Raw genomic sequence first — 27,243 nt, forward strand, 5'->3', positions numbered from 1 at the left:
AGGTGGACGTTCCTAAATAAAAAAAATGATTGAAGTCTAATGATTCCAACAAGCTCAGAGTAGGCTTGGGCTGAATAGTCACATTCAACATTCATCAACAAATTTAAATCAGACAACTGAAGGGCAGTAGCGGCTTCTGGTGGGAGTGCTACCTGGCGGTGAGGTGGGGCGGGGGGAGGACCAGGGTAGGGGGTAGTAAACACTGGAATACGTTGAATGCAGGTACGTTGACAATTAAATCAATAAATCGAATTCCGTTGCGTGCTGCATCGCCGAATTCGATGCAGCACGTGCAACAAAATTTGTTTTATTGATTTAATTGTCAACTTACCTGCATTCATCCATAGTCCGGTGTTTACTAACCCCCACTGTACTGCATTTGCCATTTTACACGTGCTAAATCACATGTTGACCTCGATTCCATGCAATGCTCTGATCTTCCATTTTGTTGCATCGCACTTCCATTTTGTGCTGCCGTGACCTGGAGTTACATTTCAGCAGGAACATAAACATGTTTTTCAGTAAACCAGTACAAGCAGGTGCGAGGCATCTCGTGAGGATGCCTCGTGAGGTTATGTTGTACCTTCAGAGTGTTTTCATGCATTCCATACTTATCTCTAGGACAGAGGGAGATTGGCCGTGCCAGTCTCCAAGGCCAGAGAGTGGGAAAGGAATGTCTTTTGCCTCTGCACTGCCCAGATAGAAACTGGCCAGGTCTGTCTGGGTGGGTCTGATGCAGAGATGAGGCCAGCACTTGTGAATAGATGGGCGAGAGCGCCTGCTAGAGGCTTCTCGAACATATTGATTTAAACTATAAAAAGCGGTGTCCGTGGGGTGGAGCTCAGGAACTCAGTCTTGGAGTGGACGCACTCGCGGGACAACTTTGGTGCCCGAAGAGATTACTCCCTGAGCTTCCGGTCTACGGGGTTCCCGACTTGGTGTTCAGTGTTTGGCCAGGGATGTTGAAGTCTCCGGTGCTGCAAATGAATCTGGTGAGGTGCTTTGTACATTAACTGTTTATATACCTGTATTCACAGTTTCATATTTATGTATATAGTGTGGTGTATTCATTGTCTAGTACCTTTCACTCGGTGCTTAAGAATTCATTGGCTTCAGTGATTTATTGCCTTTGCCTATCATATTAATAAAAGCTCATTCTTACCTCCAGCAGTGGAGTGTTGGAGTTTCTATGTGAGTAAGTGGTGTGCGTAAGTTCAGATTACGCAAGGGGGCGAAGCAATACATTTTGGCGTAGTCGGCAGGATACGTAAATTATGCGGGAAGGAACATGTTTAAAATGACAAAAGGTGGTTCTGGTTCTTTGGCACCGAGTGAAATCCCTTTAGCCCCCATGCAAATTCCTGGATGGGAGGCGACGCCGTACTCCGCGCTGGCGCGTGAGTAGGCTAAAAGCTCAGGATTAAGTGAGAGCTGGTTTGACTGTCTGGGCGAAGCAACGCCAGAAGATGTTTTAAATTGTTTACAGAAGGTTCCTGTGGAGAAAGGAAAGGAATTATGTACAGTGGGTCGCAGAGGTTGGGCTCTCTTACATGCCTACCGTCAAGTTTTTGACAAATGTTTATCTCTGCAGCGGGAACAGTTGGGCTTAGAAAAACAACTTGTTGAAGCTAAGAATATTTCTACGATGCTATCCTGTCAGAATAAGTTATTACAAGATAAGTTAGAAACATATCAGACGATAGCAGAGTGGGCTGCAGTCCGTGTTGCTGAATACAGATATAGGAAGAGGAGAGGCCGAGTTAGTAAACGGAAGGTTCATTTAGCGATTGCCAAAGCAGGCTTAGATTTCGACCCTTCCAATTGGGACTCCAACATCTGGGAATCGTCAGAATTCTCCTCAGAAGGAGAGCTGCCCTTGCAAGCGGAGGGGAGAGACGAGCAAGGAAAAAATGCTAAGAGAGTGGAAGCACAGCCCATTCTCAGGCGGAAAAATTCAAATTGCTTCAGGGAACCCGGATGGAGTCATGTTGAATAGTTTGGAGGATTTTACACAGCAAGAAATAAGTGATCTTTTAGCGAGGTTTAGACAGAAGCCCGGTGAGACGCTATTAGCTTGGATGGTGCGCCTCTATGATCATGGCGCTTCTGGGGTCATGTTAGATGAGGGGGACGCTGCCAAATTTTGTACTCTAAGTACTGATCCCACTGTGCAGGGATATTTTCGGATCTTCCATGGTGATGACCAAACTACCCTGTTGCAGCTAGCTGCACGGGGGTGTGGTCACAAGTACCCCACAGATTCTGACTGGCCTGGGAATGAAAAACCATGGTTTACCCTAAGAGATGCTTCGCAGAGAATTAAGGAGGAAGGGATGAAGCTGGCTATTCTTGTAGGTGAGGCGCATTATTTAATGGGTCAGTTAATGACTGTGTCAATGCGGAACAAAATCATTCGTTTGGCGCCCCCTGCATACAAAGCTGTGGTAATGACTTTGTTAATTAATCAAACTGGCAATACCATAGGAGAAGTAGTCGAAATGATTGACACCTCGTCCAAATGCCCCATTTCTGGAGTACAACTTTGTCATTACAGTGATGATGTGTTGATTCAAGGAGAGACCCAAGAACAGGTGCAGGCTCAACTAGACAGAGTGGTAGAGCACTTGCAAAGCAAAGGGTGGGTGATTAACCCCGAGAAGGTGCAGGGACCCTCTCAGAGTGTGAAGTTTTGGGGCATTCAGTGGCATCAGGGACACAGAGAAGTGCTGCCACAAGTGAGGCAAAAGATCAAAGAGTTTGCAGTGCCAAAAAACAGGAAGGAAGCGCAGCGCTTCATTGGATTGTTTGGTTTTTGGAGACAGCACATTCCTCATTTGAGTCAGATTTTGGCCCCTCTGTACAAGGTAACGCGGAAGAAGCATGAGTTTGAGTGGGGGGAGGCACAGCAACAGGCGTTTGAGTCAGCAAAGGAGGCTAAACAGCGTGCCTTGGATTTATGGCCCATAAGAGAGGGAAGTATTGATTTAAATGTAAGTGTTCAGGATCAGTATGCAACCTGGAGCCTGTGGCAAAAGCAAGGGAGACAGAAAGTGCCCCTCGGGTTTTGGACAAAGAAATTACCTGATGCTGGAGAGCGGTACACTCCTTTTGAGAAGCAGTTGTTGGCATGTTATTGGGCTCTGGTGGATACCGAGCAGTTGACCCTAGGGCACAATGTGTTTTTGAGACCTGAGATACCTATCATGCAATGGGTGATGAGCTCACCCAAGACACACAGAATTGGGCATGCACAGGAGGCTAGTGTCATAAAGTGGAAGTGGTACATACAAGACAGAGCGCGAGTCGGTCCTAAGGGTACCGCCGTGCTGCATGAGCAAGTGGCACAGACTCCTGTAGCAGATGCAGAAATGTTGCAAGATGTACCTAAAGTGCGAGAGTCCCAGGTGAAATGGGGTGGGCCTTTTTCAGAGTTATCCGCGGAGGACAAAAAGCATGTGTGGTTTACAGATGGCTCAGCCAGATATGTGGGGACCAAGAGACATTGGAAGGCAGTGTCATATAATCCGGTGACCAAAAAGTTGTTGTCAACTACTGGAGAGGGAAGAAGTAGTCAGTTTGCAGAATTGTATGCTGTTTACCAGGCATTAAAGCAAGAGCTCCCTGGTACATGTCACCTTTACACTGATTCATGGTCTACCGCCATGTCAGGCCTTTCGTCGTGGCTCCTCAGGATTGGTTTGATGCTGAAAAGGGGCCCACCTCTAGATCATCCCAAGTCTGGCTCTTTGTGACGCAGACTATTAAGGAGATCAAGCGGGGGAAAATGAGGATAGTCCGGAGGGGAACAGCTGGGCAACTGGAACTGAAAACCTGCAACATACAAAGCAAGGAATCAGTGGGCGAGTCCCTCTATGCCTAACTACTCTCTAGTCACAGCTTTATGTTTGACACCCACCTGATTTGACTACAGGCGTATTGGAACCAAGAGGGACAGATCAGGCGTCTTCTCGATTCCCAGGATTTCCTGCTTAAAGATATAAAGAAGACCATCAATATGCCCCCTATCTCCCACCACTCAGTATAGGGTTTCACAAGTACTGAGTGTAAGGAAGATCATTCACCACCTACCCCCTGAGAACTGGAAGGGAACCTGAATGCCAATGAGGATACCATTCACCTGTCACAAAGTATGGAAAAGAAAAGTTCCCCTCCGAGAGGATGGATAATGAAGTGTACTGTTAGGTACACGAATACCCCAAAAGTTTCTCAACCACAAGTACAAGGGAGTCAATTAGGGTATTCCAACCAGGAATAAAGACAGGAACATAACTGTTGCCCAGCAAAACAAAAAGGTTGTTGTGAAAACACGCACTCCCCTGCAGATACGTCTCTGCAGGAAAGAACAGGAACACTTTTCCTTTACAGTACACAGATACTAGATGTCAGTAACTGCTCAGACCTCCGAACTCAGCCGAGTTGGAGGCAACAGGAAAACAGTGACAATGAGTACAGTACAGTACCGAGTAACGCCACCCCCTTAGTTCAGGGATAACCTGTAGCAGGACCTCGCAAGACGCGAAGCGGGCGCTTCCTAAGCCCCTCCAGTTAATCCACAAGGCGGTGTATAGCCGGTTTCCAATACCGACAGATAAGCCACCGGGACGGGCGCTTCCTAAGCCCCACCTGATAATCCAGCGGTTTCCAAACACCATTCAGCGTGAGCTTCCGCCCAACTCACCTGAACCAGGACAAAACAAAGAGCTGGTCACACGAGCCTCTAGTCCGCTCGTCCGAACTGAATAATCGGCAAAGTGTCTTCCGCAAACACCAGGATATCCTGTTTCCTGGTCGCGCTGCATCATTCTGACGCGCCGCTTTAGGAAACATGGGAAATGTAGTTTTTCATGTTCCAGACAAGTTCACAATGCAGGCAGTGATTTACCAGCGGCCGGGGCTTCCTGACAGAACACCCCCCCTTCACAAGATTCACTGACTGCCACCAGGTTTACCCGGATGAGACAGATGAAATTTCTTAACCAGCCTAGGGGCATGAACTGCACCAGCAGGTTCCCATGAGTCCTCCTCAGGTCCATAGCCCTTCCAGGCTACCAGATACTGAAGCCGACCCCTCACCTTACGTGCGTCCAGGATACCCCTCACCTCATACTCAACATCCGGTTGCACCCGCACAGGCTCAGGGGTTTTAGTTCTAGGACCCTTTGCAGGTTTGAGCAGGGACACATGAAAAACAGGATGGATCCTGAAATGACCTGGAAGGCACAGTTTCACAGCTACTGGATTGATGTGACGAAGCACCTGGTAAGGACCAATAAACCTAGGGTTGAAAACACTGTATTTGCGGAAGCGAATATTTCTGGTGGACAACCAAACCCAATCGCCCTTGGTGTAAAGAGGACAAGACCTACGGTGCTTATCAGCCTGTGCTTTGTACTTCAGTTTAGCCTTTTCAAGATTCCTCCTTGCCTGTAGCACAGTTTTCCGCAACTGAACCAGCCTAACCTGTAACTGTGGGATAGGAACTTCGGAAGGAGGAACACTCAAAGGGGCAAACCTAGGGTGAAACCCATATGTACAGAAAAACGGGGTGTAGGACGTAGAGGAATGAGCAGCATCATTATAGGAAACCTCAGCGGTCCATAGCCAATCAACCCATGCCTCAGTAGTGGTATCAACAAAACATCTCAAGTATTGCTTGAGTGTTTGATTTAACCTTTCGGTTTGCCCGTCAGTCTGGGGATGAAAGCTTGTGGACAAGGAAGATGCTATTCCTAACCTGGTACACCATACCTTCCAAAACTTAGCGGTGAACTGGGCTCCCCTGTCTGAAACAATGACTTTTGGTAATCCATGCAACCGGACTACGTGAAGAAGCAATAGGTGAGCAAGTTGGCTGGCAGTTGGGATCCCTTTGCATGCAATGAAATGACCCATTTTTGTTACGTAGTCCACGACTACCAATATGGCCGTCATCCCTTGATCTTTAGGGAGACCCACCACAAAGTCCACAGAAAAGCTCTCCCAAGGACTCACAGGAGTAGGCATGCTCTGCAGAAGGCCTTGTGATGGACGATGGTCGCTCTTGGCCTGGGAGCAAATGTCACATCGCTGTACCCATGAAAAGACATCTGGACGGATGGTAGGCCACCAATATGTGCGTAGCATTTTCTCCAAAGTCTTCTTTCCTCCAGTGTGTCCAGCACATGGCAACTCGTGACACCATTGAAAAGCCTGTTGTCTTAATGCTAACGTAGGCAGGAGCAGTTGCGAGCCCTTTCTTGGCAACCCCTGACGTATTTTCCACTCTGGATGTAGGCGGATCCAGGTCTTCCAGATAAAGGTTTGCATGCCTTTTTTGACTTTGTGAAGAAACTCATTGGTGTGTATCACTCCTACCACCTTCTTGGGATCAATGATGCATTTCTCTTGTAAAACCTCCTTGGCTGGGCTGTTTTCTTGACGCGAGAGTGCATCAGCCTTCCGGTTATCACAACCCGGACGAAACGTAACCACGAAGTGAAATTCGGCAAAAAACAGCATCCAGCGTAGCTGTCTGGGAGTAAGGTGACGAGCAGCTCGCATAAACTGTAAATTGCGGTGGTCGGTGTACACCGTGATTTGCTGAGAGGCTCCCATTAACCAGTGTCTCCATTCCGCGAACGCTTCTTTAATAGCAAGCAGTTCTTTTTCAGCTATGGTGTAATTACGCTCTGCGTTGTTCAATTTTCGGGACATGAAGGCAATGGGATGGAGATGGCCGGTACTCTCGTTCCTTTGGGAGAGCACGGCCCCGACAGCTACATCGGAAGCATCTGCTTCCACCACAAACGGGAGTTTTGGATCGGCATGAGTTAGCACAGGAGCGGTTGTGAACGCAGTTTTCAGTTGTTCAAAAGCTGTCTGTTCTGCCAAACCCCACACAAAAGGAGTGTTCTTTCTGGTGAGTTTAGTAAGCGGAGTCACCATGTCTGAGAAGTGTGCAATGAACCTCCTATAAAAGTTCGCGAACCCCAGGAGTTTTTGAATGTCTTTAACGTTGTGAGGTTTCGGCCACTCCATGATTGCCCTCACTTTTCGTTCAGCCATGACTTGCCCTGATGGAGTGAGCATAACACCTAGGAATTCTACAGTGGTGACATGGAATTCACACTTTGTCAATTTACAAAACAGATGGTTCCGGTGTAAGGCGTGAAGGACTTGGCATACATGTTCTTGGTGTTCTTTCTCCCCATTGGAGTAAATCAGGATGTCGTCAATATAGACCACTGCGAAAATGTCTAAAAAGTCTCTCAATACCTCATTCAAAAAAAACTGAAAAGAGGCTGGGGCATTACAAAGCCCAAAGGGCATTACCATGTACTCAAAAAGCCCGTACCGTGTTTTAAAAGCGGTCTTCCACTCGTCACCGCTTCTTATTCTCACTAAATGATAGGCTCCCCGTAGGTCCAACTTAGTGTAGATATTGGCGGATCTGACTTGCTCTAACAACACCGGTATCAAGGGGAGCGGGTATTGATTTTTTATTGTGATTGCATTTAAAGCCCTGTAATCGATGCAGCAACGAAGCTCCCCGTTTGCTTTCGGAATAAAAAAAAGTGGGGAAGCTGCTGGAGATCTAGAGGGTCGAATGAAACCCAATTTAAGAAGGTCATCCAAATATTCTCGGAGGTGTATGGTTTCGGGTTGTGATAACGCGTAAATCCTACCACAGGGGACCACAGATCCAGGTGCCAAATCAATCCGGCAATCGTATTCGCGGTGTGGAGGGAGGATCTCCGCCTTTGCCTTACTGAATACTTCTTCATACTTTTGATAACAACTTGGTAGTGTTACTTCTTTCTCGGCGGCCGTGGAAATGAACTGAGTAGCGGCTAAAGACATGGAAGGCCGCGAAATCTCTCTGAGACAATGGTCTTGACAATACGCAGATTGAAACTGTAATGACTGATCCGTCCAACAGATGGTGGGCTCATGTTTTTTCAGCCACGGAAGTCCCAAAATAACCCCATATGTAGGGGCATGTATAAGATTGAACGATATGTTTTCCGTATGACAGTTCTTATACCACATCTCGTATTCTGGCGTATGTTGATTGATTGGGCCTGATTCCAGTTCATGTCCGTCCACCGCATAAACTGCCTCAGGAACAGTTTTGGTGATAGGTACTACCCCCAAACGCCGGGCTTCTGCTAGATCCATGAAACAGCCAGTGGCTCCGGAGTCTATCATAGCGCTGATGTTCTTGGGATTGTTATCTATCCACAACTCCAGGGACAGAAAAAACAGGCGGTTTTCTACGTAGTCTTCTTCGGTTACTGAAGGGATGAAGTGAGTGCTCGAGTTTCTCCCTTCTGATAAACTCAAGCATTGAAGTTTTCCGACACCTTTTCCGCTGTGGAAGCTGCTGCCTGTCCTGAACGATAACGACTGCCTTTCGGTTTCACAGGGCACTCCCTTAAGAAGTGACCTTTCTTTCCACAATACAGGCAGAGCCCGAACTTACGGCGATGTTCTCTTTCACTCGGTGTTAAAGATGCCCGTACCACCCCAATCTCCATCGGTTCTGTTTTTCCTTCAGCTCTTTCCCCAGTAGCTGTCTTTTCCCCCAAGAATACTGGGCGGTCTTTTCTGCTTTGTTCTCCTTTACGTTCCCGTAGTCTGTGGTCTAAGCGTAGAGCTAAATCAATAAAGGCAGCACATGTCGTAGGTTGGGGGTCAACTTGAGCGATGACATCTTTAAGGTTTTCTGTGAGTCCTTGGTAGAACAGAACCATTTGCTTTGCTTCAGGCCAGTCAGTTTCCGCTATTAACCTTCTAAAGTGGTTCAGGTATGTGACTAAATCTGAAGAGCCCTGTTTCAGAACGAGTAATTCTTTATCAGCTGAAAAGGTTTCAGCTCTCCGGTCAAAGGTTTTTTCAAACTCAGTTTTAAACAGGTCCCAATCATAAAGTATAGCGTCATTATTCTTTACTATGGGAACCGCCCACTGAGCAGCCTCTCCCCCCAGGTAAGAAATCAGAAAAGAAACCCTGGCTTGGTTAGTGAGGAAACACTTAGGTTTGCAAGTGAAGTGTAACATTACCTGGGTCATAAAAACTTGTACCTTTTTTCTATCTCCCATAAACCGTTCCGGAGGGGCTAAGGGAACAGGGGAAGGCATTTCCACCACTACTGAGGCAGGTTGAGGGGCATGAGCCCCTGCATCAAAAGGGTTACGCTGCGAGGCATCAAACCGGGCCTGCAGCGCGGCTATCTCTTGGTGAGAAGAGGCTAGTTCTGTTTGCACTAAGGCAAGTGCTGCCAGAACATCATCTAAGGTGGCCATCCCTTTATTCAACCCAACCAGGAGGAGAAGAACTCGTGGGCCGATTATTCTGTCAGGCCTTTCGTCGTGGCTCCTCAGGATTGGTTTGATGCTGAAAAGGGGCCCACCTCTAGATCATCCCAAGTCTGGCTCTTTGTGACGCAGACTATTAAGGAGATCAAGCGGGGGAAAATGAGGATAGTCCGGAGGGGAACAGCTGGGCAACTGGAACTGAAAACCTGCAACATACAAAGCAAGGAATCAGTGGGCGAGTCCCTCTATGCCTAACTACTCTCTAGTCACAGCTTTATGTTTGACACCCACCTGATTTGACTACAGGCGTATTGGAACCAAGAGGGACAGATCAGGCGTCTTCTCGATTCCCAGGATTTCCTGCTTAAAGATATAAAGAAGACCATCAATATGCCCCCTATCTCCCACCACTCAGTATAGGGTTTCACAAGTACTGAGTGTAAGGAAGATCATTCACCACCTACCCCCTGAGAACTGGAAGGGAACCTGAATGCCAATGAGGATACCATTCACCTGTCACAAAGTATGGAAAAGAAAAGTTCCCCTCCGAGAGGATGGATAATGAAGTGTACTGTTAGGTACACGAATACCCCAAAAGTTTCTCAACCACAAGTACAAGGGAGTCAATTAGGGTATTCCAACCAGGAATAAAGACAGGAACATAACTGTTGCCCAGCAAAACAAAAAGGTTGTTGTGAAAACACGCACTCCCCTGCAGATACGTCTCTGCAGGAAAGAACAGGAACACTTTTCCTTTACAGTACACAGATACTAGATGTCAGTAACTGCTCAGACCTACGAACTCAGCCGAGTTGGAGGCAACAGGAAAACAGTGACAATGAGTACAGTACAGTACCGAGTAACGCCACCCCCTTAGTTCAGGGATAACCTGTAGCAGGACCTCGCAAGACGCGAAGCGGGCGCTTCCTAAGCCCCTCCAGTTAATCCACAAGGCGGTGTATAGCCGGTTTCCAATACCGACAGATAAGCCACCGGGACGGGCGCTTCCTAAGCCCCACCTGATAATCCAGCGGTTTCCAAACACCATTCAGCGTGAGCTTCCGCCCAACTCACCTGAACCAGGACAAAACAAAGAGCCGGTCACACGAGCCTCTAGTCCGCTCGTCCGAACTGAATAATCGGCAAAGTGTCTTCCGCAAACACCAGGATATCCTGTTTCCTGGTCGCGCTGCATCATTCTGACGCGCCGCTTTAGGAAACATGGGAAATGTAGTTTTTCATGTTCCAGACAAGTTCACAATGCAGGCAGTGATTTACCAGCGGCCGGGGCTTCCTGACACGCCAATGGGTTAGCCACTTGGCTTCCCACATGGCATGCTCACAATTGGATGATTCACAATAGAGAGGTTTGGGGAAAGGAGTTGTTGCAGGAAATTTGGGAATTGTTGCCCCAGAGTACAGTTACAGTTTATCATGTCGATGCTCATTGCCCGACTGACTCACTAGAGCGTTGGTGCAATTCCTTTGCAGACCAAGAAGCGAAGATTCATGAAGCTGAGGTGGAGACGCAGGATTCTGACTTGGTGGGCATGGCTAAATGGGCACACCAGAAAAGTGGACATTTGGGCGAGCGAGCCACTAGCAGGTGGGCTGAAAGTAGAGGGATGTATATTCCCCTTGATTTGATTAAGACTGCAATCATTCACTGTCCTCTTTGTCAGCATACTCAGCACCGACCAGTTCCACAGGTAGTGAGAGGCCAGCTAGGCAGAGGTAAGTTACCAGGGCAGATATGGCAAATTGATTTCATCGGGCCAATGCCAATGAGTCGAGGATGTCAGTATGCATGCACAGTGGTGGATACCTATTCTGGCTATCTCATAGCCTTTCCATGCAAGAGAGCAACTCAATCTAACACCCTGAAAACGTTGAATTTGTTGATCTTGTATTACGGAATTCCATTGCAGGTCCAAAGTGACAATGGGTCACACTTTAAAGGAAAGATGGTGCAAGATTTTTGTGTGCAGCATAACATTGAATGGATCTATCACATACCTTATTACCCACAGGCAGCAGGTTTGATTGAGAGAATGAATGGTTTGCTGAAAGAACAGTTGAAAAAGTTGTCTGATGGGTCATTGAAGGGGTGGAGGGATCACTTGCCTGATGCATTGCAGATTTTAAACAGCCGACCTCTTGCTGATGCAGAGACTCCTTTGATGCGCATGTTGACCCCAGCTTTGCAGATTAAGCCCCATGTGGCCACAAACACAATTCTGTATTGGGAGACAGCTCCCGGAGCTTTGGCTCCATATCGTGCCACACCAGAAGCTGTCGGTCTTGATTTACATGCTTTGAAACTCTATCGGTTGCAACCACGAGACATTACTTTGATTGAGACAGGAATTGGAGTTCAAATTCCCCCAGAGCATTTCGGGCTAATCGCCCCTCGATCTGGGCTTGCCCTTAAAGGCATCCAGGTTTTGGGAGGGGTGGTCGATGCCGATTACCAGGGGGAGATCAAAGTTATCCTATTGAACAGTGGAAACAATGATCTGATGGTACAACCCGGTGACCGTGTTGCCCAAATGGTCATCATGCCGGTTTATGGAGGAAATGTCATGAAGGGGACGGCCCCAGCCCTTCTAACTGTGCGAGGAAAGGGCGGGTTCGGATCTACTGACAAGAACCCAGGGGCAAAATTGTGGGTGGAGTCCCCAAACAAACCTCCTGAACCTGCAGAATTGATCGCTAAGGGCAAGGATAACATCCTAGTCATCATGAAACCTGGACAGGAAAAGTGGGAAAATGTACCTGCTGAAAAATGTTATTTGCGAGAGTGATTATACCAGTTTGTTTTCTGTTTCTAGATCACAGTATGGCTTGCCGCTGCGATGCTTGCGCTGTGTGGTCGGTGTTTGGGCGTGTCCGGAGGGGTCCGGGAGGGCCCGGGGATGCCAAAGGGGATCAACCGCCCGAGTCGGATGACAGCATTGTTGCAGCAACCAGATAACATCTGGACCTACTTGGCCGGGAATGTGCTGAACACTTCCCACTTCTGTATGAGAAATCTTCAGAGTACAGCTGATATGATATCAACGTGTCTTGTTGCCGTACCTACCCCTGCACAGGTGCTTCTGCACATTTTCAACCAAACTAACTTTGATGGGGTAGTGGAGGAAAGTGATGTTCAAACACATCTGAGTCTTTATGAGTACTGTCGCTTTTGCCCAGAGGTTACAAATAGCCTCTGGAGGAACATGACAAGAATTGGTACCTACAATATCTCTACTGGAGACGTTTGTTATCAATTAACTTGTGACCCTACCAAGATTGGCAAGTGTGGCCAATTAAAACTAGAGAAAAGCAAACAATTGACCCCTGATCAACAAACATTATGTCTGACACGACATGACCGTTTTTGTAGTAATGTTACCAATTATATGGTTTGTAATCACACTGTATTAGCCGCTAGCCATGTTAACCATGTGAAATTACCTAAAGGATGGTTGTTCTCGTGTGGTAATATTTCATACACATATATACCAGCTAACATAACTGGAGGACCTTTTGCCTTATCACGATTAAGTCTTATGCTTTTTCCCATGCATTCTGTTACACGTATTCGCTCTTCTAGAGCCGCTATTCAATTACCTGAGGATTGTGACTCTGATATTGATTTGCTTTCCAGAACAGAATATACTAGTTTGGCTCTGTCCATTGTAGGAGTGCCAGGACTGTCCGTTTATAATGCCAGAACAATTGCTAAGCTTGCCTGTTTAATTGTGAAGAATCTCAATCACACTTCTGCCGCTTTAGCTGAATTATTATTGGATGTTCAAGGAACAAGAAAAGCTGTTTTGCAAAATAGGGCAGCTGTAGACTAATTGCTGCTAAAACATAACCACGGTTGCGAGGACTTTGATGGGCTCTGTTGTTTCAATTTATCTGATCATTCTACATCTATCCTTGCACATATTAATGCTTTGAAAGATTTAGTGAAAGGGGTTTCCCAAGATGTTGACCAAGGATGGTGGGATTGGTTGTTTGGGTGGCTGCCTAATTTTGGACAGCTTCGGTATATCTTGGGTGTTATTATAGTAATTATTTGTGTTTTTATCTCATTATGTTGTTGCATTCAATGCATTCCTAATCTGTTCTCCCTTTTTAGGCCAGATCCATGGTGTTTAGGCCAATGGGGTATGATAGATGAATCGAAGGTCAAGGGGTGGAATGTACTGCATTTGCCATTTTACACGTGCTAAATCACATGTTGACCTCGATTCCATGCAATGCTCTGATCTTCCATTTTGTTGCATCGCACTTCCATTTTGTGCTGCCGTGACCTGGAGTTACATTTCAGCAGGAACATAAACATGTTTTTCACGTAAACCAGTACAAGCAGGTGCGAGGCATCTCGTGAGGATGCCTCGTGAGGTTATGTTGTACCTTCAGAGTGTTTTCATGCATTCCATACTTATCTCTAGGACAGAGGGAGATTGGCCGTGCCAGTCTCCAAGGCCGGAGAGTGGGAAAGGAATGTCTTTTGCCTCGGCACTGCCCAGATAGAATCTGGCCAGGTCTGTCTGGGTGGGTCTGATGCAGAGATGAGGCCAGCACTTGTGAATAGATGGGCGAGAGCGCCTGCTAGAGGCTTCTCGAACATAATGATTTAAACTATAAAAAGCGGTGTCCGTGGTGTGGAGCTCAGGAACTCAGTCTTGGAGTGGACGCACTCGTGGGACAACTTTGGTGCCCGAAGAGATTACTCCCTGAGCTGCCGGTCTACGGGGTTCCCGACTTGGTGTTCAGTGTTTGGCCAGGGATGTTGAAGTCTCCGGTGCTGCAAATGAATCTGGTGAGGTGCTTTGTACATTAACTGTTTATATACCTGTATTCACAGTTTCATATTTATGTATATAGTGTGGTGTATTCATTGTCTAGTACCTTTCACTCGGTGCTTAAGAATTCATTGGCTTCAGTGATTTATTGCCTTTGCCTATCATATTAATAAAAGCCCATTCTTACCTCCAGTGGAGTGTTGGAGTTTCTATGTGAGTAAGTGGTGTGCGTAAGTTCAGATTACGCAAGTGGGCAAAGCAATACACCCACCCTGCCTCTCCCCCGCCCCACGTCACCGCCCGGTAGCACTCCCACAAGGAGCCGCTACTGCTGAAGGGAGCGAATCTTCCAATCAAACGCTTTAAGAATGTCAGTGCATTGAACCTTGAAATTATATCAGGACTTAAACAAATGAAGTAATAGGTTTGTAATTCTTGGTCCTGCAAGTTTAGTAACTTGTAATGTCTAGGGCTAATGTAACCCGAGTTTAGATACCTGTGGCCATATTAATTTAAGTGCCCTGGGTCGCAGCAGGCTTATGCGCTCGCTTTGCGTGACCCTGGGCCATTTTATTATTACACAAGGGGATGCAGATGCTTGTGCAGCCCTTTATATGATACAAATAGCGTTGACACACATAAAGTGGCAGCGCTCTCTTCAAGGAGGTTTTTCCTCATTTGCATGGGGGCATGCCCCATGCAAATGAAGTAATCTATTTGCCTCTGCACCTGCACTGTATTACTGACGCGGGTGCAGAGGCAAGGAAGCCCTCATGGGGTGCATTGTCTATGTGCCCCCTGAGCACATCCCTCTGGAGGGGAAAAGGGGTAATATGGGCCCCCAGAAGTCACTGACTGCACCCGCCTGCAAGAGGATCTCTATTATCCTTTAAAAGTGCGGGCGGTTTGCTGCTTGCACAGTGAAACACAGAGCGGCTTCAAAGCAGCCGCTACGCATTTCACGTGAATGTGCTGCCCCCAGGGCATCAGGAGTTTGCGGCTGCCCTGGGCACAGTGCAGTCCCCATAATGCAGCATATTTTCCTTCAGCATCAGCTTGTATCGTTAACTCTGCCCCTGTACCTTCCCCTATTGTTAAAAGCAAACTTGTAAAAAGGCCCTGTTTATGTATGTATGAATATTGTATTTCTACAGCACACACCTAGCCAAAAGACAGTGGATCCATTTGCATTAGGCTATTCCATCTCAGGAAAAGATAGGAAAAATGTATAAAAAAGATTTGAAAAGAATTCTTAACCTCAAGAGAAAATAATTGCTAAAGCATATAGCTCAAATTGGCCCTGCATCAGTATGATCTTCCGTGTAACCAATGACCACGTCATCAACGATTTCAAGCCTTTGATACCATTGATTATCTCATTGCTAAGCACTACGCAAAGATGACTCAGTCGTTCTCCAAATCACATTTCTAAAATACTGTGCCACTGAGCGTGTGACAAAAGAACATGTTCTTATGAAAGGGAATTGAAATAAGTCAAACCTATTCATGTGGTTGTTGTTAGGGTCCTCAGCCACTATCTTTCAGAAGTGACATGTCTTAAAGATAGTGTAGCACATTTTATTTTTCTTGGGGCTGGGGGGAAGTAATTTGTCTACCTAGTTGAAACCTTTTGCTCTAAACAAACCACAATTGGGCAATTTGTAGTATTCAATAACATGTAATTTCTCTTGTTTAACATTATGTGGAAATGAGGCAAGTTTTAAGGCCTGGTTGAAATAAAATGTTCACGGCCGAAATATCTTAGCTTTTATGCAGTTTTGTGTAATGAGAATTTTCCACCCGCAGGAGACTGATTAATGCAGAAAACGTCCTGCAGATATTTTATGCTCAAATAGGACTGTTGCCAGTATTTATAGAGACTTTTTTGTACAAAATAATTACATTTACCAACAAACAATTTGCTATAAAAGTGAAATTTAAAAAAAATATCTGTAACTTTTATGAAATGTCATGAACATCTTTTTTTCTGCTTTGCACACACCCAGTATATACAGTGCTTATTCATCATCATCATCATCGCCACTTTAATTCTCCAATATAAAAATGGCATAAAAAGTATTCTTCATGCAATGAGGATAAAATATTACAAATCGTGATAGGTTTAAAGATACATAGATATGTAAAATGTATTAAAAGATTACAGTTAAAATTTGTAAGCTAAAATACATAACATCTAAAAAGAAGAGTTCATATATAAATAATTCATATATTAATTTCCTTATATCCCACATTACGTATACTGTCTTCTCCTTTTTATAGCACAGCTAAAAAACGAGGCCAGACAATAGCATGCAAAAGTATCAGATAATAGCTGAAGAAAGTAGAGAGCTGGGTGACTGTTTAAAATTGAGACTATGCATAAGCAGGAAACAATATCTTTTCCTTTCTTCACTGTACAGGCTGCAGAAAAAAAAATGATGTTAACATTGAGAGGATCATGCATCGCATTGGCAAGCTGGGAGAGCATCCATGGAATACATATTAGAAGGGTAGCCTAGCATGAGCGGGATATACTTCAGTTGAAACCTCAGTAAAATGTATGTTGGCAGTTCCTAACAAAAAATAAATACATGGTAACAGTGTATTGATTCTAAATGATCTAAATGATATTGTTTGACCATAGACTTCATAAAGTTGGATTCCCACCTATTTCTCCTCAGTTTTTCAATTAATAGCCTCTTCAATACAAACCTTGAGACAGTTGCGCATTGTGGTTGGGTTCTCAAATAACTAGCAGAGGCCAAAGAAGTGTAAGCTGTTGTACTATATTAAAGCCACTTTATCTTTCCTGTGCCATCTAACTTTAAGCATTTTCTCAGAATTTCTTGGGTTAAAATTAATAATTCTCTTCTCCAAACTGAATGCCACCAGAGGGTTGGGGCCCTGTGGATCTGGTCCGTGATGTAGGGTACATCTAGTTTGGAATGACAATTATAGGTACTGAAGGATTGGGGGACACCTACTAATCTTTTCGAAAAGATATCCTCAATGTATTGTAAGTTAGAATGTTGGTCATTCACCACTCAGCTGCCCCATTCGTGGCAACAGATATTGCTTTTGCCTCGTTGATCTTTTCAATTGTATCCACTGGTTTGGATCCAAGCTTTTTTATGAATCAAAAAGGAGCCCCTATACTCTTTTCCATTAAAAGCCCTCTATTAACCACCATATTATGCCAATTAGTTTTTTAATCAAATAGTCCCCCCAGATAGGAGAAGGTATCAACCACCTCCAGTTTTCTCCCTTCTATAGTCATTCTTGGCTGTTTTGTAAGTCTCGCTCCTGCCATAAGCACACAAGAGTTAGATTTGTTCACCCTGAGGTCTAGATACTTCATAAATTTAGAGTACATCCCTGTTAGACTCTGGAGTGCATTGCCAGTCCGTGCCAAGAACACTGCATCGTCTGCATAGAGAAGTATCGGGACAGGTGATGAATTAATGAAAGGGACATCTATAGTAGACCCAAACAGAGCCGTATCCACGCCGTTAGTATATAATGAAAATAAAAAGGGTACGAGTACACACACCCTGTCTAACACAGCTTATTCAATATTTGTCCCTGCCTTACTTGTAAGATCAAGTCCTACTAGCTGGGCCACATAAAGCAGCTATTGAGAAGCTCTGGTCCTGTTTTAATTGAAAATCACGAGCGGAAACTGAGAACGTTGTTTAGAATTGCAACGAAATCCATGCCTAGCAGATTGATGTACAAACATTTCCGGGTTGGGCCGAAGTGGAATGCAAATATAAGGCTCACATACAAAGAAGAATGTGTATATTTAAGCTATTTTGGATAACTTTATTTATTTGTCTCTCCATACTGATGAATTACATATATGGCTTATACGAAAAATATGGAAATAAACGAAAATGTGTGGTCACAAACAGAGAGTAAACACATATACCAAATTACATTGTTCGTTTTTTGCAAGACCAAGAACACATATATCCCTAATGCTCCTTAATCAGTGGGCATTCAGCTGTGTGCAAAGTCCGGACCCGCCCAAGAAGAAAGATTAGTAATAATACTTCATTTTAGATTGTTTGACCATCGGATGAAGCCGCCATTGAACCCCTGCTTTTTCTGTCACTTTCCCTGAACCACTGTTACAAACCATTGCGAATCGTTAGAATTGGGCACCCATTTCACACAATTCATAACGGGTCGCAGATTGTAGAACGCAGTTTGCAAAAACATATGTTAATTGCAATGCAGCTTTCACAGATTACAACCCTGGTTTTAGCGGTGGGAGAACCAGTGATATTTAGCGAATCGCGCTGTTTGCTCCCACAAATTCCATTAGTACTCGAGTCCCTGGGTATTTTTAGATGATGCATCGATTAACACTGTTACCCGAGATTTCCCATGTTTTGTTGCATACAGTAAATTATAAACCTAGATCAATAAACCATAATTGCTGCATGTTAATTATGTCTATGTTTTCACTTTGAGCAAAACTCTTGCTCTATAAATGCTGTAGAAACGAGCAGACTCATTCTCACAGCAATATGCATTAAAATGCAGCAAGAACGGTTTGTTTAGAAGTCATTTTATTCTTAATGTGAAACGATGTGACGTAATTCAACTTGAATGTAAACTGGACACGGAGCAAGGAGAAAGGCGAAAAATGCACAGAATGTTCATGTAATTCAATAGGTTGAATAGCGAGCAAGTATGCAAATGGAAGGGAAAATCTACTCAAAAAGGTAAACGTCTAGCTGTATAAGTATAAAGCCTCATGCAATACAGAGCCACTGAAAATTCCGATTTGCAAAAGGGCTGCACACTGCAGGCGTCCTTGAGCTGTCTATGCTCTATACGGCCAGCCTTTCAGATAACTCAGGCTCATATTTATTGGTGTGTCATTGTAGACAGCATACAAGGATGGAACTCAATTGCTACTTTCTCTCAGCCACCCATCAAATGATGATATGTTGGGTTCAGAATATTTAATCTCAAGGTCAAGGTGCATTGAGAAGTGTAAACCACAATGAAAATGCAGCCCAAGATCTGCTACATCTGACTTTTGGCAGCGGGAAATGTTCACTATCCTTGTGGGGCTGCACTGGAGAACACCAAATGAAAGCCGCATTTCAGATTAGAGGGTTACCCACAATGGTTTACTTCATAAGAACAGTGAATTATGGTTATTTAAATGTCTCGTGGAGCTTGACATAAAAAAGAAAATTCAGCAGCATTAAATAAGGTCTGAAACGTCGAGGCAGAAATTGACACCGAACTTTTTTCAAACATTTTCTAATCACAAGTGATAATATTGATCAGTGGGCTGATAGATCCACTGTAGTTACTTGTGAATACCTAGAAGGCTGCAGTTTTGTGTCCTGTCAGGTCCTCTCTGAGCTTTACCTTTCAGAAGCCAATAAAATAAAAGTAAAATATCATTGCATTTAATATTAGGTACTACTAGCTATTGTTGATATAACACACACATTGCAAACTGCATTTTTTCTAGGCACTTTAAAATGAGCAGATGTTATTACAACCATAAAAGTATTCATATTTTACCTCTGATAATTGAAAGGCTATGTCACGTCTGCCAAAGTACATACCTGAGACCTGTAGCTCTTTGATTAGGCGCTCAGCTTGCTAAACCATGTTATTTGCTTCAGGCAGATGTTGTGAAGTAATATAATATATTTAACACTGATTACAGCTGAAATGTCACTCACCGCATTCTCCCTGAACTATAGTCCATCTTCTGCATCTCAGTCTTTTAAGGAGAGCGGACATTTCATGGTTTGTGTATATCCTTCAAGAAGACTGTTCCAGCAATTTAGTACAGAGGTCGCGATTTAGGTTTAGTTATGGCCTACACTACTTCATTTCGACATTGCTTCTGAGTTACCTGACAAGGAATATAAATTGAGTCATAAAGCTGTTCATGTTTTTATTTAATAGGAGTATTTGCATTGCAGGGTCCAAGACCCAAGAGTATCAGGGAGCTTCACTCAAAACAGCTTTGTATTCCTGGGAAATGTAGTACAAATATTTTAGCTAATTCACAAAAAACTATTAGTAATAAGAGTTTGAAGTAGAAGCAGAGAAATGTTATGTGTATTTGTAAAGCACACTATCACCAAGGAGGTAATCCGGGCACTGAGTAGTTGTGTGTGCTTATCCCTGCCTTTGGTAGTTTGGTAACTGAAAAGCCAGGTCTTCAGTTTTTTGCAGAATTCAAGAAGAGAGGAGGAGTCTCTGATGTGGAGTGGGAGGCCGCTTCACTCTGTAAAAGAATGCCCATTCTCCTGATCTGCTTCGGTATATGTGTGGGATGTGTGCGAATGGGAGACCTACGGAGCAGAGGTGTCTGCGTGGTTGGTGGAAGAGATGCGACCATTCAGGTAGGTGGGGTCTAAGATGTGTAGTGCCTTGAATGTGTGTGTGAGGAGTTTGAAATGAGCATTTTTGTTATATCAGGAGCCTGATGGAGCTCCCTGATGTGTGGTGTGTTGATACTTCAGTGTAGGAGGTTGAGGATGCAGCTGGCTGCTGAGTAGTGGATGGCTATGTGAGCTCCATCGTGATCGTGGTGCAGAGGGTGTTGTAGGGCATGAATGAGGTCTTTAGTGTTGCTTGGAAGCCATTTGAAGATCTTCCTTAGCAGTGTCAATGTGTGGAATCAGGATGCAGTGACGGCATTGACTTGTGCGTTCTTGTGCTGTTTGCTGTTGATAATTATACCGAAATTCCTGGCATGTGACTGGGTGTTGGTCCATTATTAGCCGGCCACCAGTTGGAGCATATTTGTAAGTTGATCTTGCAGAGGATCACTACTTTCGTCTTGTCAGTGTTGAGTTTGAGACAGTTGAGTTAGCTTTCATGTAGTTAACAATTATGGTCATGACATTGTGGAAGTCTTACTAGGACGCCAGAGCCTTTGTGGAATGTGTGACATTGCTGGGCTTTCTTTTCCTGTGGGACTCGGGGACGCTTGCCATCGGTCCCCCCCTGCTGCCGCTGCCTCTCTCCAGCCTAGTGCGCGGCAGCAGAGCGGGGGGACTACAGCCCCCAGGTACCCTTGCGGCAGGACGACGCACACGCCGGTTTCGCGCCAGCAGGCGCAGAAAAGACAGCGAAAGTTCCCGCGTCACGGGACGCGCGCGAGCGACGCCGGGCTAAGCCCGGGACAAGGGCGGGACCGTCTGTGGCCGTCCGAGGCCGTATGAGGCTGGCCTGGGCCACCCCCCTTGGCGCTCTGAGGTATCAGGACCACTACAGTCTGTTGACCTGTCGATATCTCGCAAAGTAAGACAAACAGCCGTAAAAGATCCTTTGGACTGGGACTCGGGGTGTTTTAAACTCGAACTAACACCGAGGGTTGGAAAGGGGATTGTGTTGTATGGTCTACGCCCAGTAGTTGGGGGCATTGGCTTGTCGGGGGATCATTTAACCGGGGAAATCGGGGTAGCCTTTGCACATTAGATCCATCATTCACAGCATGGCCAGTAATGTGAAAACACGTTCATCAAAGGTTCAACCTCATAACACCCTTACTCCCCGGGTAACAGTTCTTGAGCCCAATTTACTGCTTCCCCCCAAAGTACAGCCCACCGCGATTGATCTTATGCTGCGGAAAGCCATTGGGGCAGTCTCTTGTGAGATAGAGCGTACGGAGAGACGCTTATCCCTAACCCCAACAACTGACCTATCCACCCCCCCCCGAAGGTAAATGACAATGATATAAGGGTTATCTTCCCTCATATCACTCTGGAGTCACCCGCTCATGATATTCCCTGTGCCCAGATGCCTGTTGTTGTAGAGAGGGTGATATCTCTGCCTGATAAGAAAGCTCCTATCAGTAGAAGAAGAAGAGTAGGCCCAAAGAAGTCTTGTACTAAGAACACAAAAGTAAGGTCCTCAACACCGCCAACTAAACGTATAGAGGTAGAGGTCATGGAAGCACAAGTATCAGAGCAGCCAGCCCCACCGAGTTGGATGGCCCAAGTAGTTATAGATTTACAAAACCACCTAGAAATGTTCATTGTTAGTCAGATTAAACCACTAGCTAATAGGTTAGATAAAATTATAAATGAATTAAACAAACGGGGTAGGACACAGGGCACCACCACGAACACCAAACCATCAGACAACACTGCTGTGATGGATATTAGCTCGGATCCTCATCTCCCCACACTAATTAAAAGTGCTAGCAGTAAGCAACATACTGTTATACAGGCACCGATTACTTTAAATGCATCAATGCAATTGGGTGCTGATAACAGTTCGGGGGCAGGGATAATGGGTGCAGACAGGGGGACGAGTCAGTCGTCACTGCAACCACAAAACTATAAGCTCCCAACTCCTAAACCAGTAGAGACACACCACACAAGGGGGGAGACTAATGGAAGAATTATCAGTCCTGTGCCAACCATAAAATTTCCCCCTGAAGCATACCCTTACGTAATTGTACTTGTGGGGGTTCCGGAACTGAAGCCTGAACAGAAAGAGACACACACCAAACTAAAAAACAAGATAATACATTGGCTAAACCAGAACAGGCCACTACCAGACAACAAAAGTGGGGAGATCCTGCATGTTAGAAGGGTGAACTGGCTAGGTACTAGAAGTAAAGATGTGGTAGGCAATTGTATAATTGTGAATTTTAGGGACACAAGTTTAGTGGAGTACATATTAAACAGTGGCAATATAAGTCAGACAAGCACCATAAGACCTCGGCCACTGGGATTTTTTTACCCCACGCAACGTGTCATCCATGATTCAAGGTACACTTATGGTAGACTGGGAATGTGTTCAAATGCACCCAGGGCTAGCAATTATACCCGGGACGGCTTGGTGCAAAAAGAACAGGGTCTAGCCGATTGGACAAATAGATTTAGCCCTTTACTGTCCCTCGATGCGAATGATTGACTGTCTAGGTCAGTGGACCATTCAGTTAAATCAATTAGGATGGAGGTTGAAAAAATTAATTCGCAGAAAATGCCAAGAGCACTGTCAGGGGTGACTGATAATGTTGACTTACCACAACCCCTTGATAGAAATGTGTTTAATAGGCCAGAAAGTCGAAACAGGGCGACATCATCTGAGTACGGTAAACATTGGAGTACGTCAGAAGGCTATATCCGAGAAAAGGAGCAGAGGGTGGCTGTAGCTCTCCAACCTATGCAGGGACAGGGGGCACAACTTGGGCCTGTAAGGTCTGAGGAGGGGCCAAATAGTGAGACACCGAGACTATTAGATTTACATAGGGAACAACCTGTAGAGGGGGGGCTAAAAATATTATCATGGGATATAGCGGGTCTGGCTGGGAAGTTTGACAACAAAGAGTGGCGACAGTATATTAGTGGGTTCCAGATAATTGTTTTGCAGGAAACTTGGGCGGTTGATAACACCCTTTTCCATATAGCAGGTTACAAATGGTTTTTTGTGCCAGCACAAAAAGTAAGATCAGGAAGAGCAAGTGGAGGTTTAGCAATATATGTAGACCTAAACCTGGAAGGAGTTTGGACACTGCCATCCTGGTCATCGCACACTCTCCAGGGGGCAGGATTTACTGGTGGCGGGCTGAGGTTGATCTTATTCAACATTTACAACACGGGGATTGCAAAAGGAAATCACTCTGCACTACAGGAACTAGATCTTAGACTTAGCCAGGAGTTAGCTCTTAGGAAAGGGGTTGTAGAACCCACTGTACTAGTGATGGGTGACATAAATTGTCATTTATGCCCAAACCTGTTTCCTTTGAACAGAGATTGGTCATGTTGTCCGACCGAGAAGGGTCCACATTTTGAACACACTTTAGAGGGAACATACCTTAGTAAGCTCCTAAGAACCCATGTTCTGGAACACACAATTGATTTGTCCAGTTTGGAGAAAGATGGGTCTCTCACCCCAACCTTTAAAGGAAGAGGATGCTCTTCCTTTATAGATTATATTTTAGTGTCCAGGCTTTTAAGAACTTGGATTAGCTCAGTAAGGATTGACTGGAGTATATTAAGTGATCATAACCCTCTAGTCCTAGAACTTACATGTCGAGGCAGACCCAAGAAGAGTTTACATCTTGACACTGAGCATTTTATAAATCCCTAATGGCCAAGGGGGAATAACTGAATGAGAATTGCCTAGACCTGAAGATAGAGGGGAGTTCTCTGGTTGGGGCGTTTGGGTCAGTAACTAGCTTGGTAGAAGGCCTACTAAGGGCAAAGGGCCCCTGGGGTAACACCTCCCAGCCGAGATGGTTTGACAATAAATGCAAACGAGCTCTGAAAGACTTAAAAGTCAGCTTGAAATCTAACCCTAGGGATAAACTAAGAATAGCCCACTGTAGATAGACATACAAAAATGTTCTGAAACAGAGAAAGATCTCTCTTCAAGTTGAAGTGTGGACAGACTTAAGGGTGGCTGGGGAAAAAAGGGACCTGACAGAATTCTGGAGGATAATCAATAGGCCATGTTTTCAGGATAGCACTACCCCTTGGATTGGGCAAACATCTTACCCGAACAGTGGGTGACACACTTTGAGGGTCTTTACAATCCTAACCAGGATACCTACGAGGAGGGGGGTTGGGAGGGAAAGCGGAGTACAGATATAGAATTTTCCCTAGAAGAAATAACTAAGAGGATCCAAGGCCTCACTCGTAACAAAGCTCCAGGCCCTGACGGCACTCCACCCGATCTATATCTGAGCAATGTAGACTTATGGGCCCCCATCCTCACGAGGGTGTTAAATGCGGCCATTAAGTCTGAATTGCCCCGCTTATGGTCTACTGCAACAATTGTCCCTATCTTTAAGAAGGGCAATAGGGACAACCCTCAATGTTACAGACCCATTTCATTGATTGATGTCTCAGCCAAAATTCTGGGCCGGGTAATTTTGAAACAGCTTATGGATTGAACGGAAGATTATCGTATCATTGCAGACACCCAGTACGGTTTCAGATCTGGGAGGTCCACTAGTGACCAATGTCTGAACCTCTACATGCTGGTGGCAAAATATACTAAAGCCAGCAATGAAGCCATCTACATGGGGTTCATGGATTTAGCAGCCGCGTTTGATCACGTGAATAGGAACAATTTATGGGCCATGATGAGTAACATGGGTATTGACCCAGGTTTGATTGACATCCTCAGAGAGTTACACTGGGACACCACTGCCAAAGTCCGCTACAATTTGGAGGGGGGGAATACAGAACCCTTTCCATGTACCAGTGGAGTGAGACAAGGCTGCATTCTTGCCCCTTTTCTATTCTCGCTTTACATCAATAACTTAGAGAGGACCTTGATCGCCTTGAATACAGATTGCCCTAAAGCAGGTACATGCCACATACCTGTGCGTTTGTACGCGGCTGACGCAGTCCTGCTCGCCCGTACCCCGAGGGGCTTGCAGTGTCTAATTGATGGATTTGCTAACTTCATGGACACTTTAGACCTGTCAGTGAATTTAAGCAAGTCCTTTGTGATGCTGGCAGACAGGAACCCCTGTAAGAGGTTTTCATTCAAAATAGGGACTCATACCCTAGAGAAGGTGCAGTCCTTCTCTTATCTTGGGCTGCTATTTGATGGGGCACTGAAATTTAAATCTTTGGTAGAAGAGCGGTGCACAAAACTCATATCCTCAAATGGTGCTATAACAAACTTTGCCCGAAGGTTGGGTCGTTGGTCCCCAGAACAGGTTATGAACCTTTATAGCTCTATAAGTAGCACAAAAGCCATGTACGGATCAGAAGTGTGGGGCTTTGTGGACACTAAGCAGTTACAGCTGGAGGAAGATAAATATCTACGAAGGATCTTAAAAATCCCTCAGAGCACCCCAGCAACACTTGCGCATAGAGAATTAGGTAGACCATTCATTGAGGACCAGGTTAAGCTTAGACCAATCATGGCATGGTTAAGTATCTGGGGAAATTCCGAGGCAGACCTAAGTAGACAAATTATGAGAGATTGCCTAAATAGGGATAAAAGTCTACAGATTCCGTGGCTAAAATATATCAAGGACAGCCTTGAGGATTTAGATGAGAAGGATCTTTTTAGTAACCTAAGTGCAATATCAAATCTTGACAAACTGAAGATTAAAAAAATGTTGCTTGAACAGTTTGCCACACGCAGAGCAGGAGTGGAACTTTCTAAACGCTCAGTAAGTGCCCATTGTCTCACTAAGAATAGCGAGGGCATGGAACCCTATTTGTATTTGATGAACAATTCCCAGGACCGGTTTTTAATGTCTCGTTTTAGGCTCAATTTATTACCAAATATACTGGCTGACCCACCAGGTTTTATCCTAACAATTGAGCAGAAGGGTGCCTGCGGCTGCAACAATCGGTCTCCGCAGGACACCCTTCATTTTGTACTTTTGTGTCCCTTTTATAAGATGCCAAGACGGAAATTTTTGGTAGACATCCTAAAACAGGCGAAGTTCCGTCATGCTAAAGTTGCCCTGCTCTTTTTACAAAGAGCAAATGATATGCACACTTTATGGTGTAATATGAATTTTATTAAGGTCTCAGTAAGGCTAAGAAACACTAGAGGACTGAGTTAATTAATGTTCAAGATAAAATTCTTTTTACCTTTATCTGTATCGGCGATTTTTAGATGGAGTTCAGATATTGTATTTAATTGTATTTTTAATTGTATATATATGCTTTTATGATGTTTTTTAAACATCGAATAAAGATTTACTTACTGGTCATGTTTGTAGTGAACTTGTTTCTGTTGTTGGGGGTCTTGTACAAAAGGGAGAGTATGAGTTGCGTGTTATCAGCGTAGGAGAGGATTATGATATTGTGTGCACTGATGATGTTGGCCAGATGAATTCTATAGTGTTGAAGAGGGTGGGGCTGAGCGATGAAAGTTGAGTAACTCCCAGATACTTTTGCATGCTTCAGAGGAGTAGGGTTCTAGACTGACAACTTCTGATCTTTTCATTACGAAGAAGTGGATCCAGTGGAGAGCAGGTCCCTGGATTCCAATCTTGTGCAGGCACCTGGAGAAGATGGGGTGTTAGACCATGCCAAATGATGTAGAGCGGTCCTGGAGAATGGAGGCTGCCATGTCTTCTCTGTCAAGGGTCATGCAGATTTTATCTGCAGCGATGATGAGTGTTGTTTCTGTACTGTGGTTGGGCC

At 45.0% G+C, this 27,243-nt stretch overlaps 1 protein-coding gene across 1 annotated transcript; it reads left to right on the forward strand.

Moving 5' to 3' along the window:
- Window positions 1-887: 887 nt before the first annotated feature.
- Window positions 888-26,973, forward strand: LOC144824209 (uncharacterized). The gene is given in 4 exon segments (XM_078683358.1): window positions 888-992; window positions 12,149-13,478; window positions 25,042-26,255; window positions 26,854-26,973. Coding segments are annotated over 4 exon segments (2,697 nt in total). The 5' UTR covers window positions 888-959.
- Window positions 26,974-27,243: the final 270 nt, after the last annotated feature.

The sequence above is a fragment of the Lissotriton helveticus genome, chromosome 3_1 (assembly GCF_964261635.1).
Source record: "Lissotriton helveticus chromosome 3_1, aLisHel1.1, whole genome shotgun sequence".
Taxonomy (NCBI): domain Eukaryota; kingdom Metazoa; phylum Chordata; class Amphibia; order Caudata; family Salamandridae; genus Lissotriton; species Lissotriton helveticus.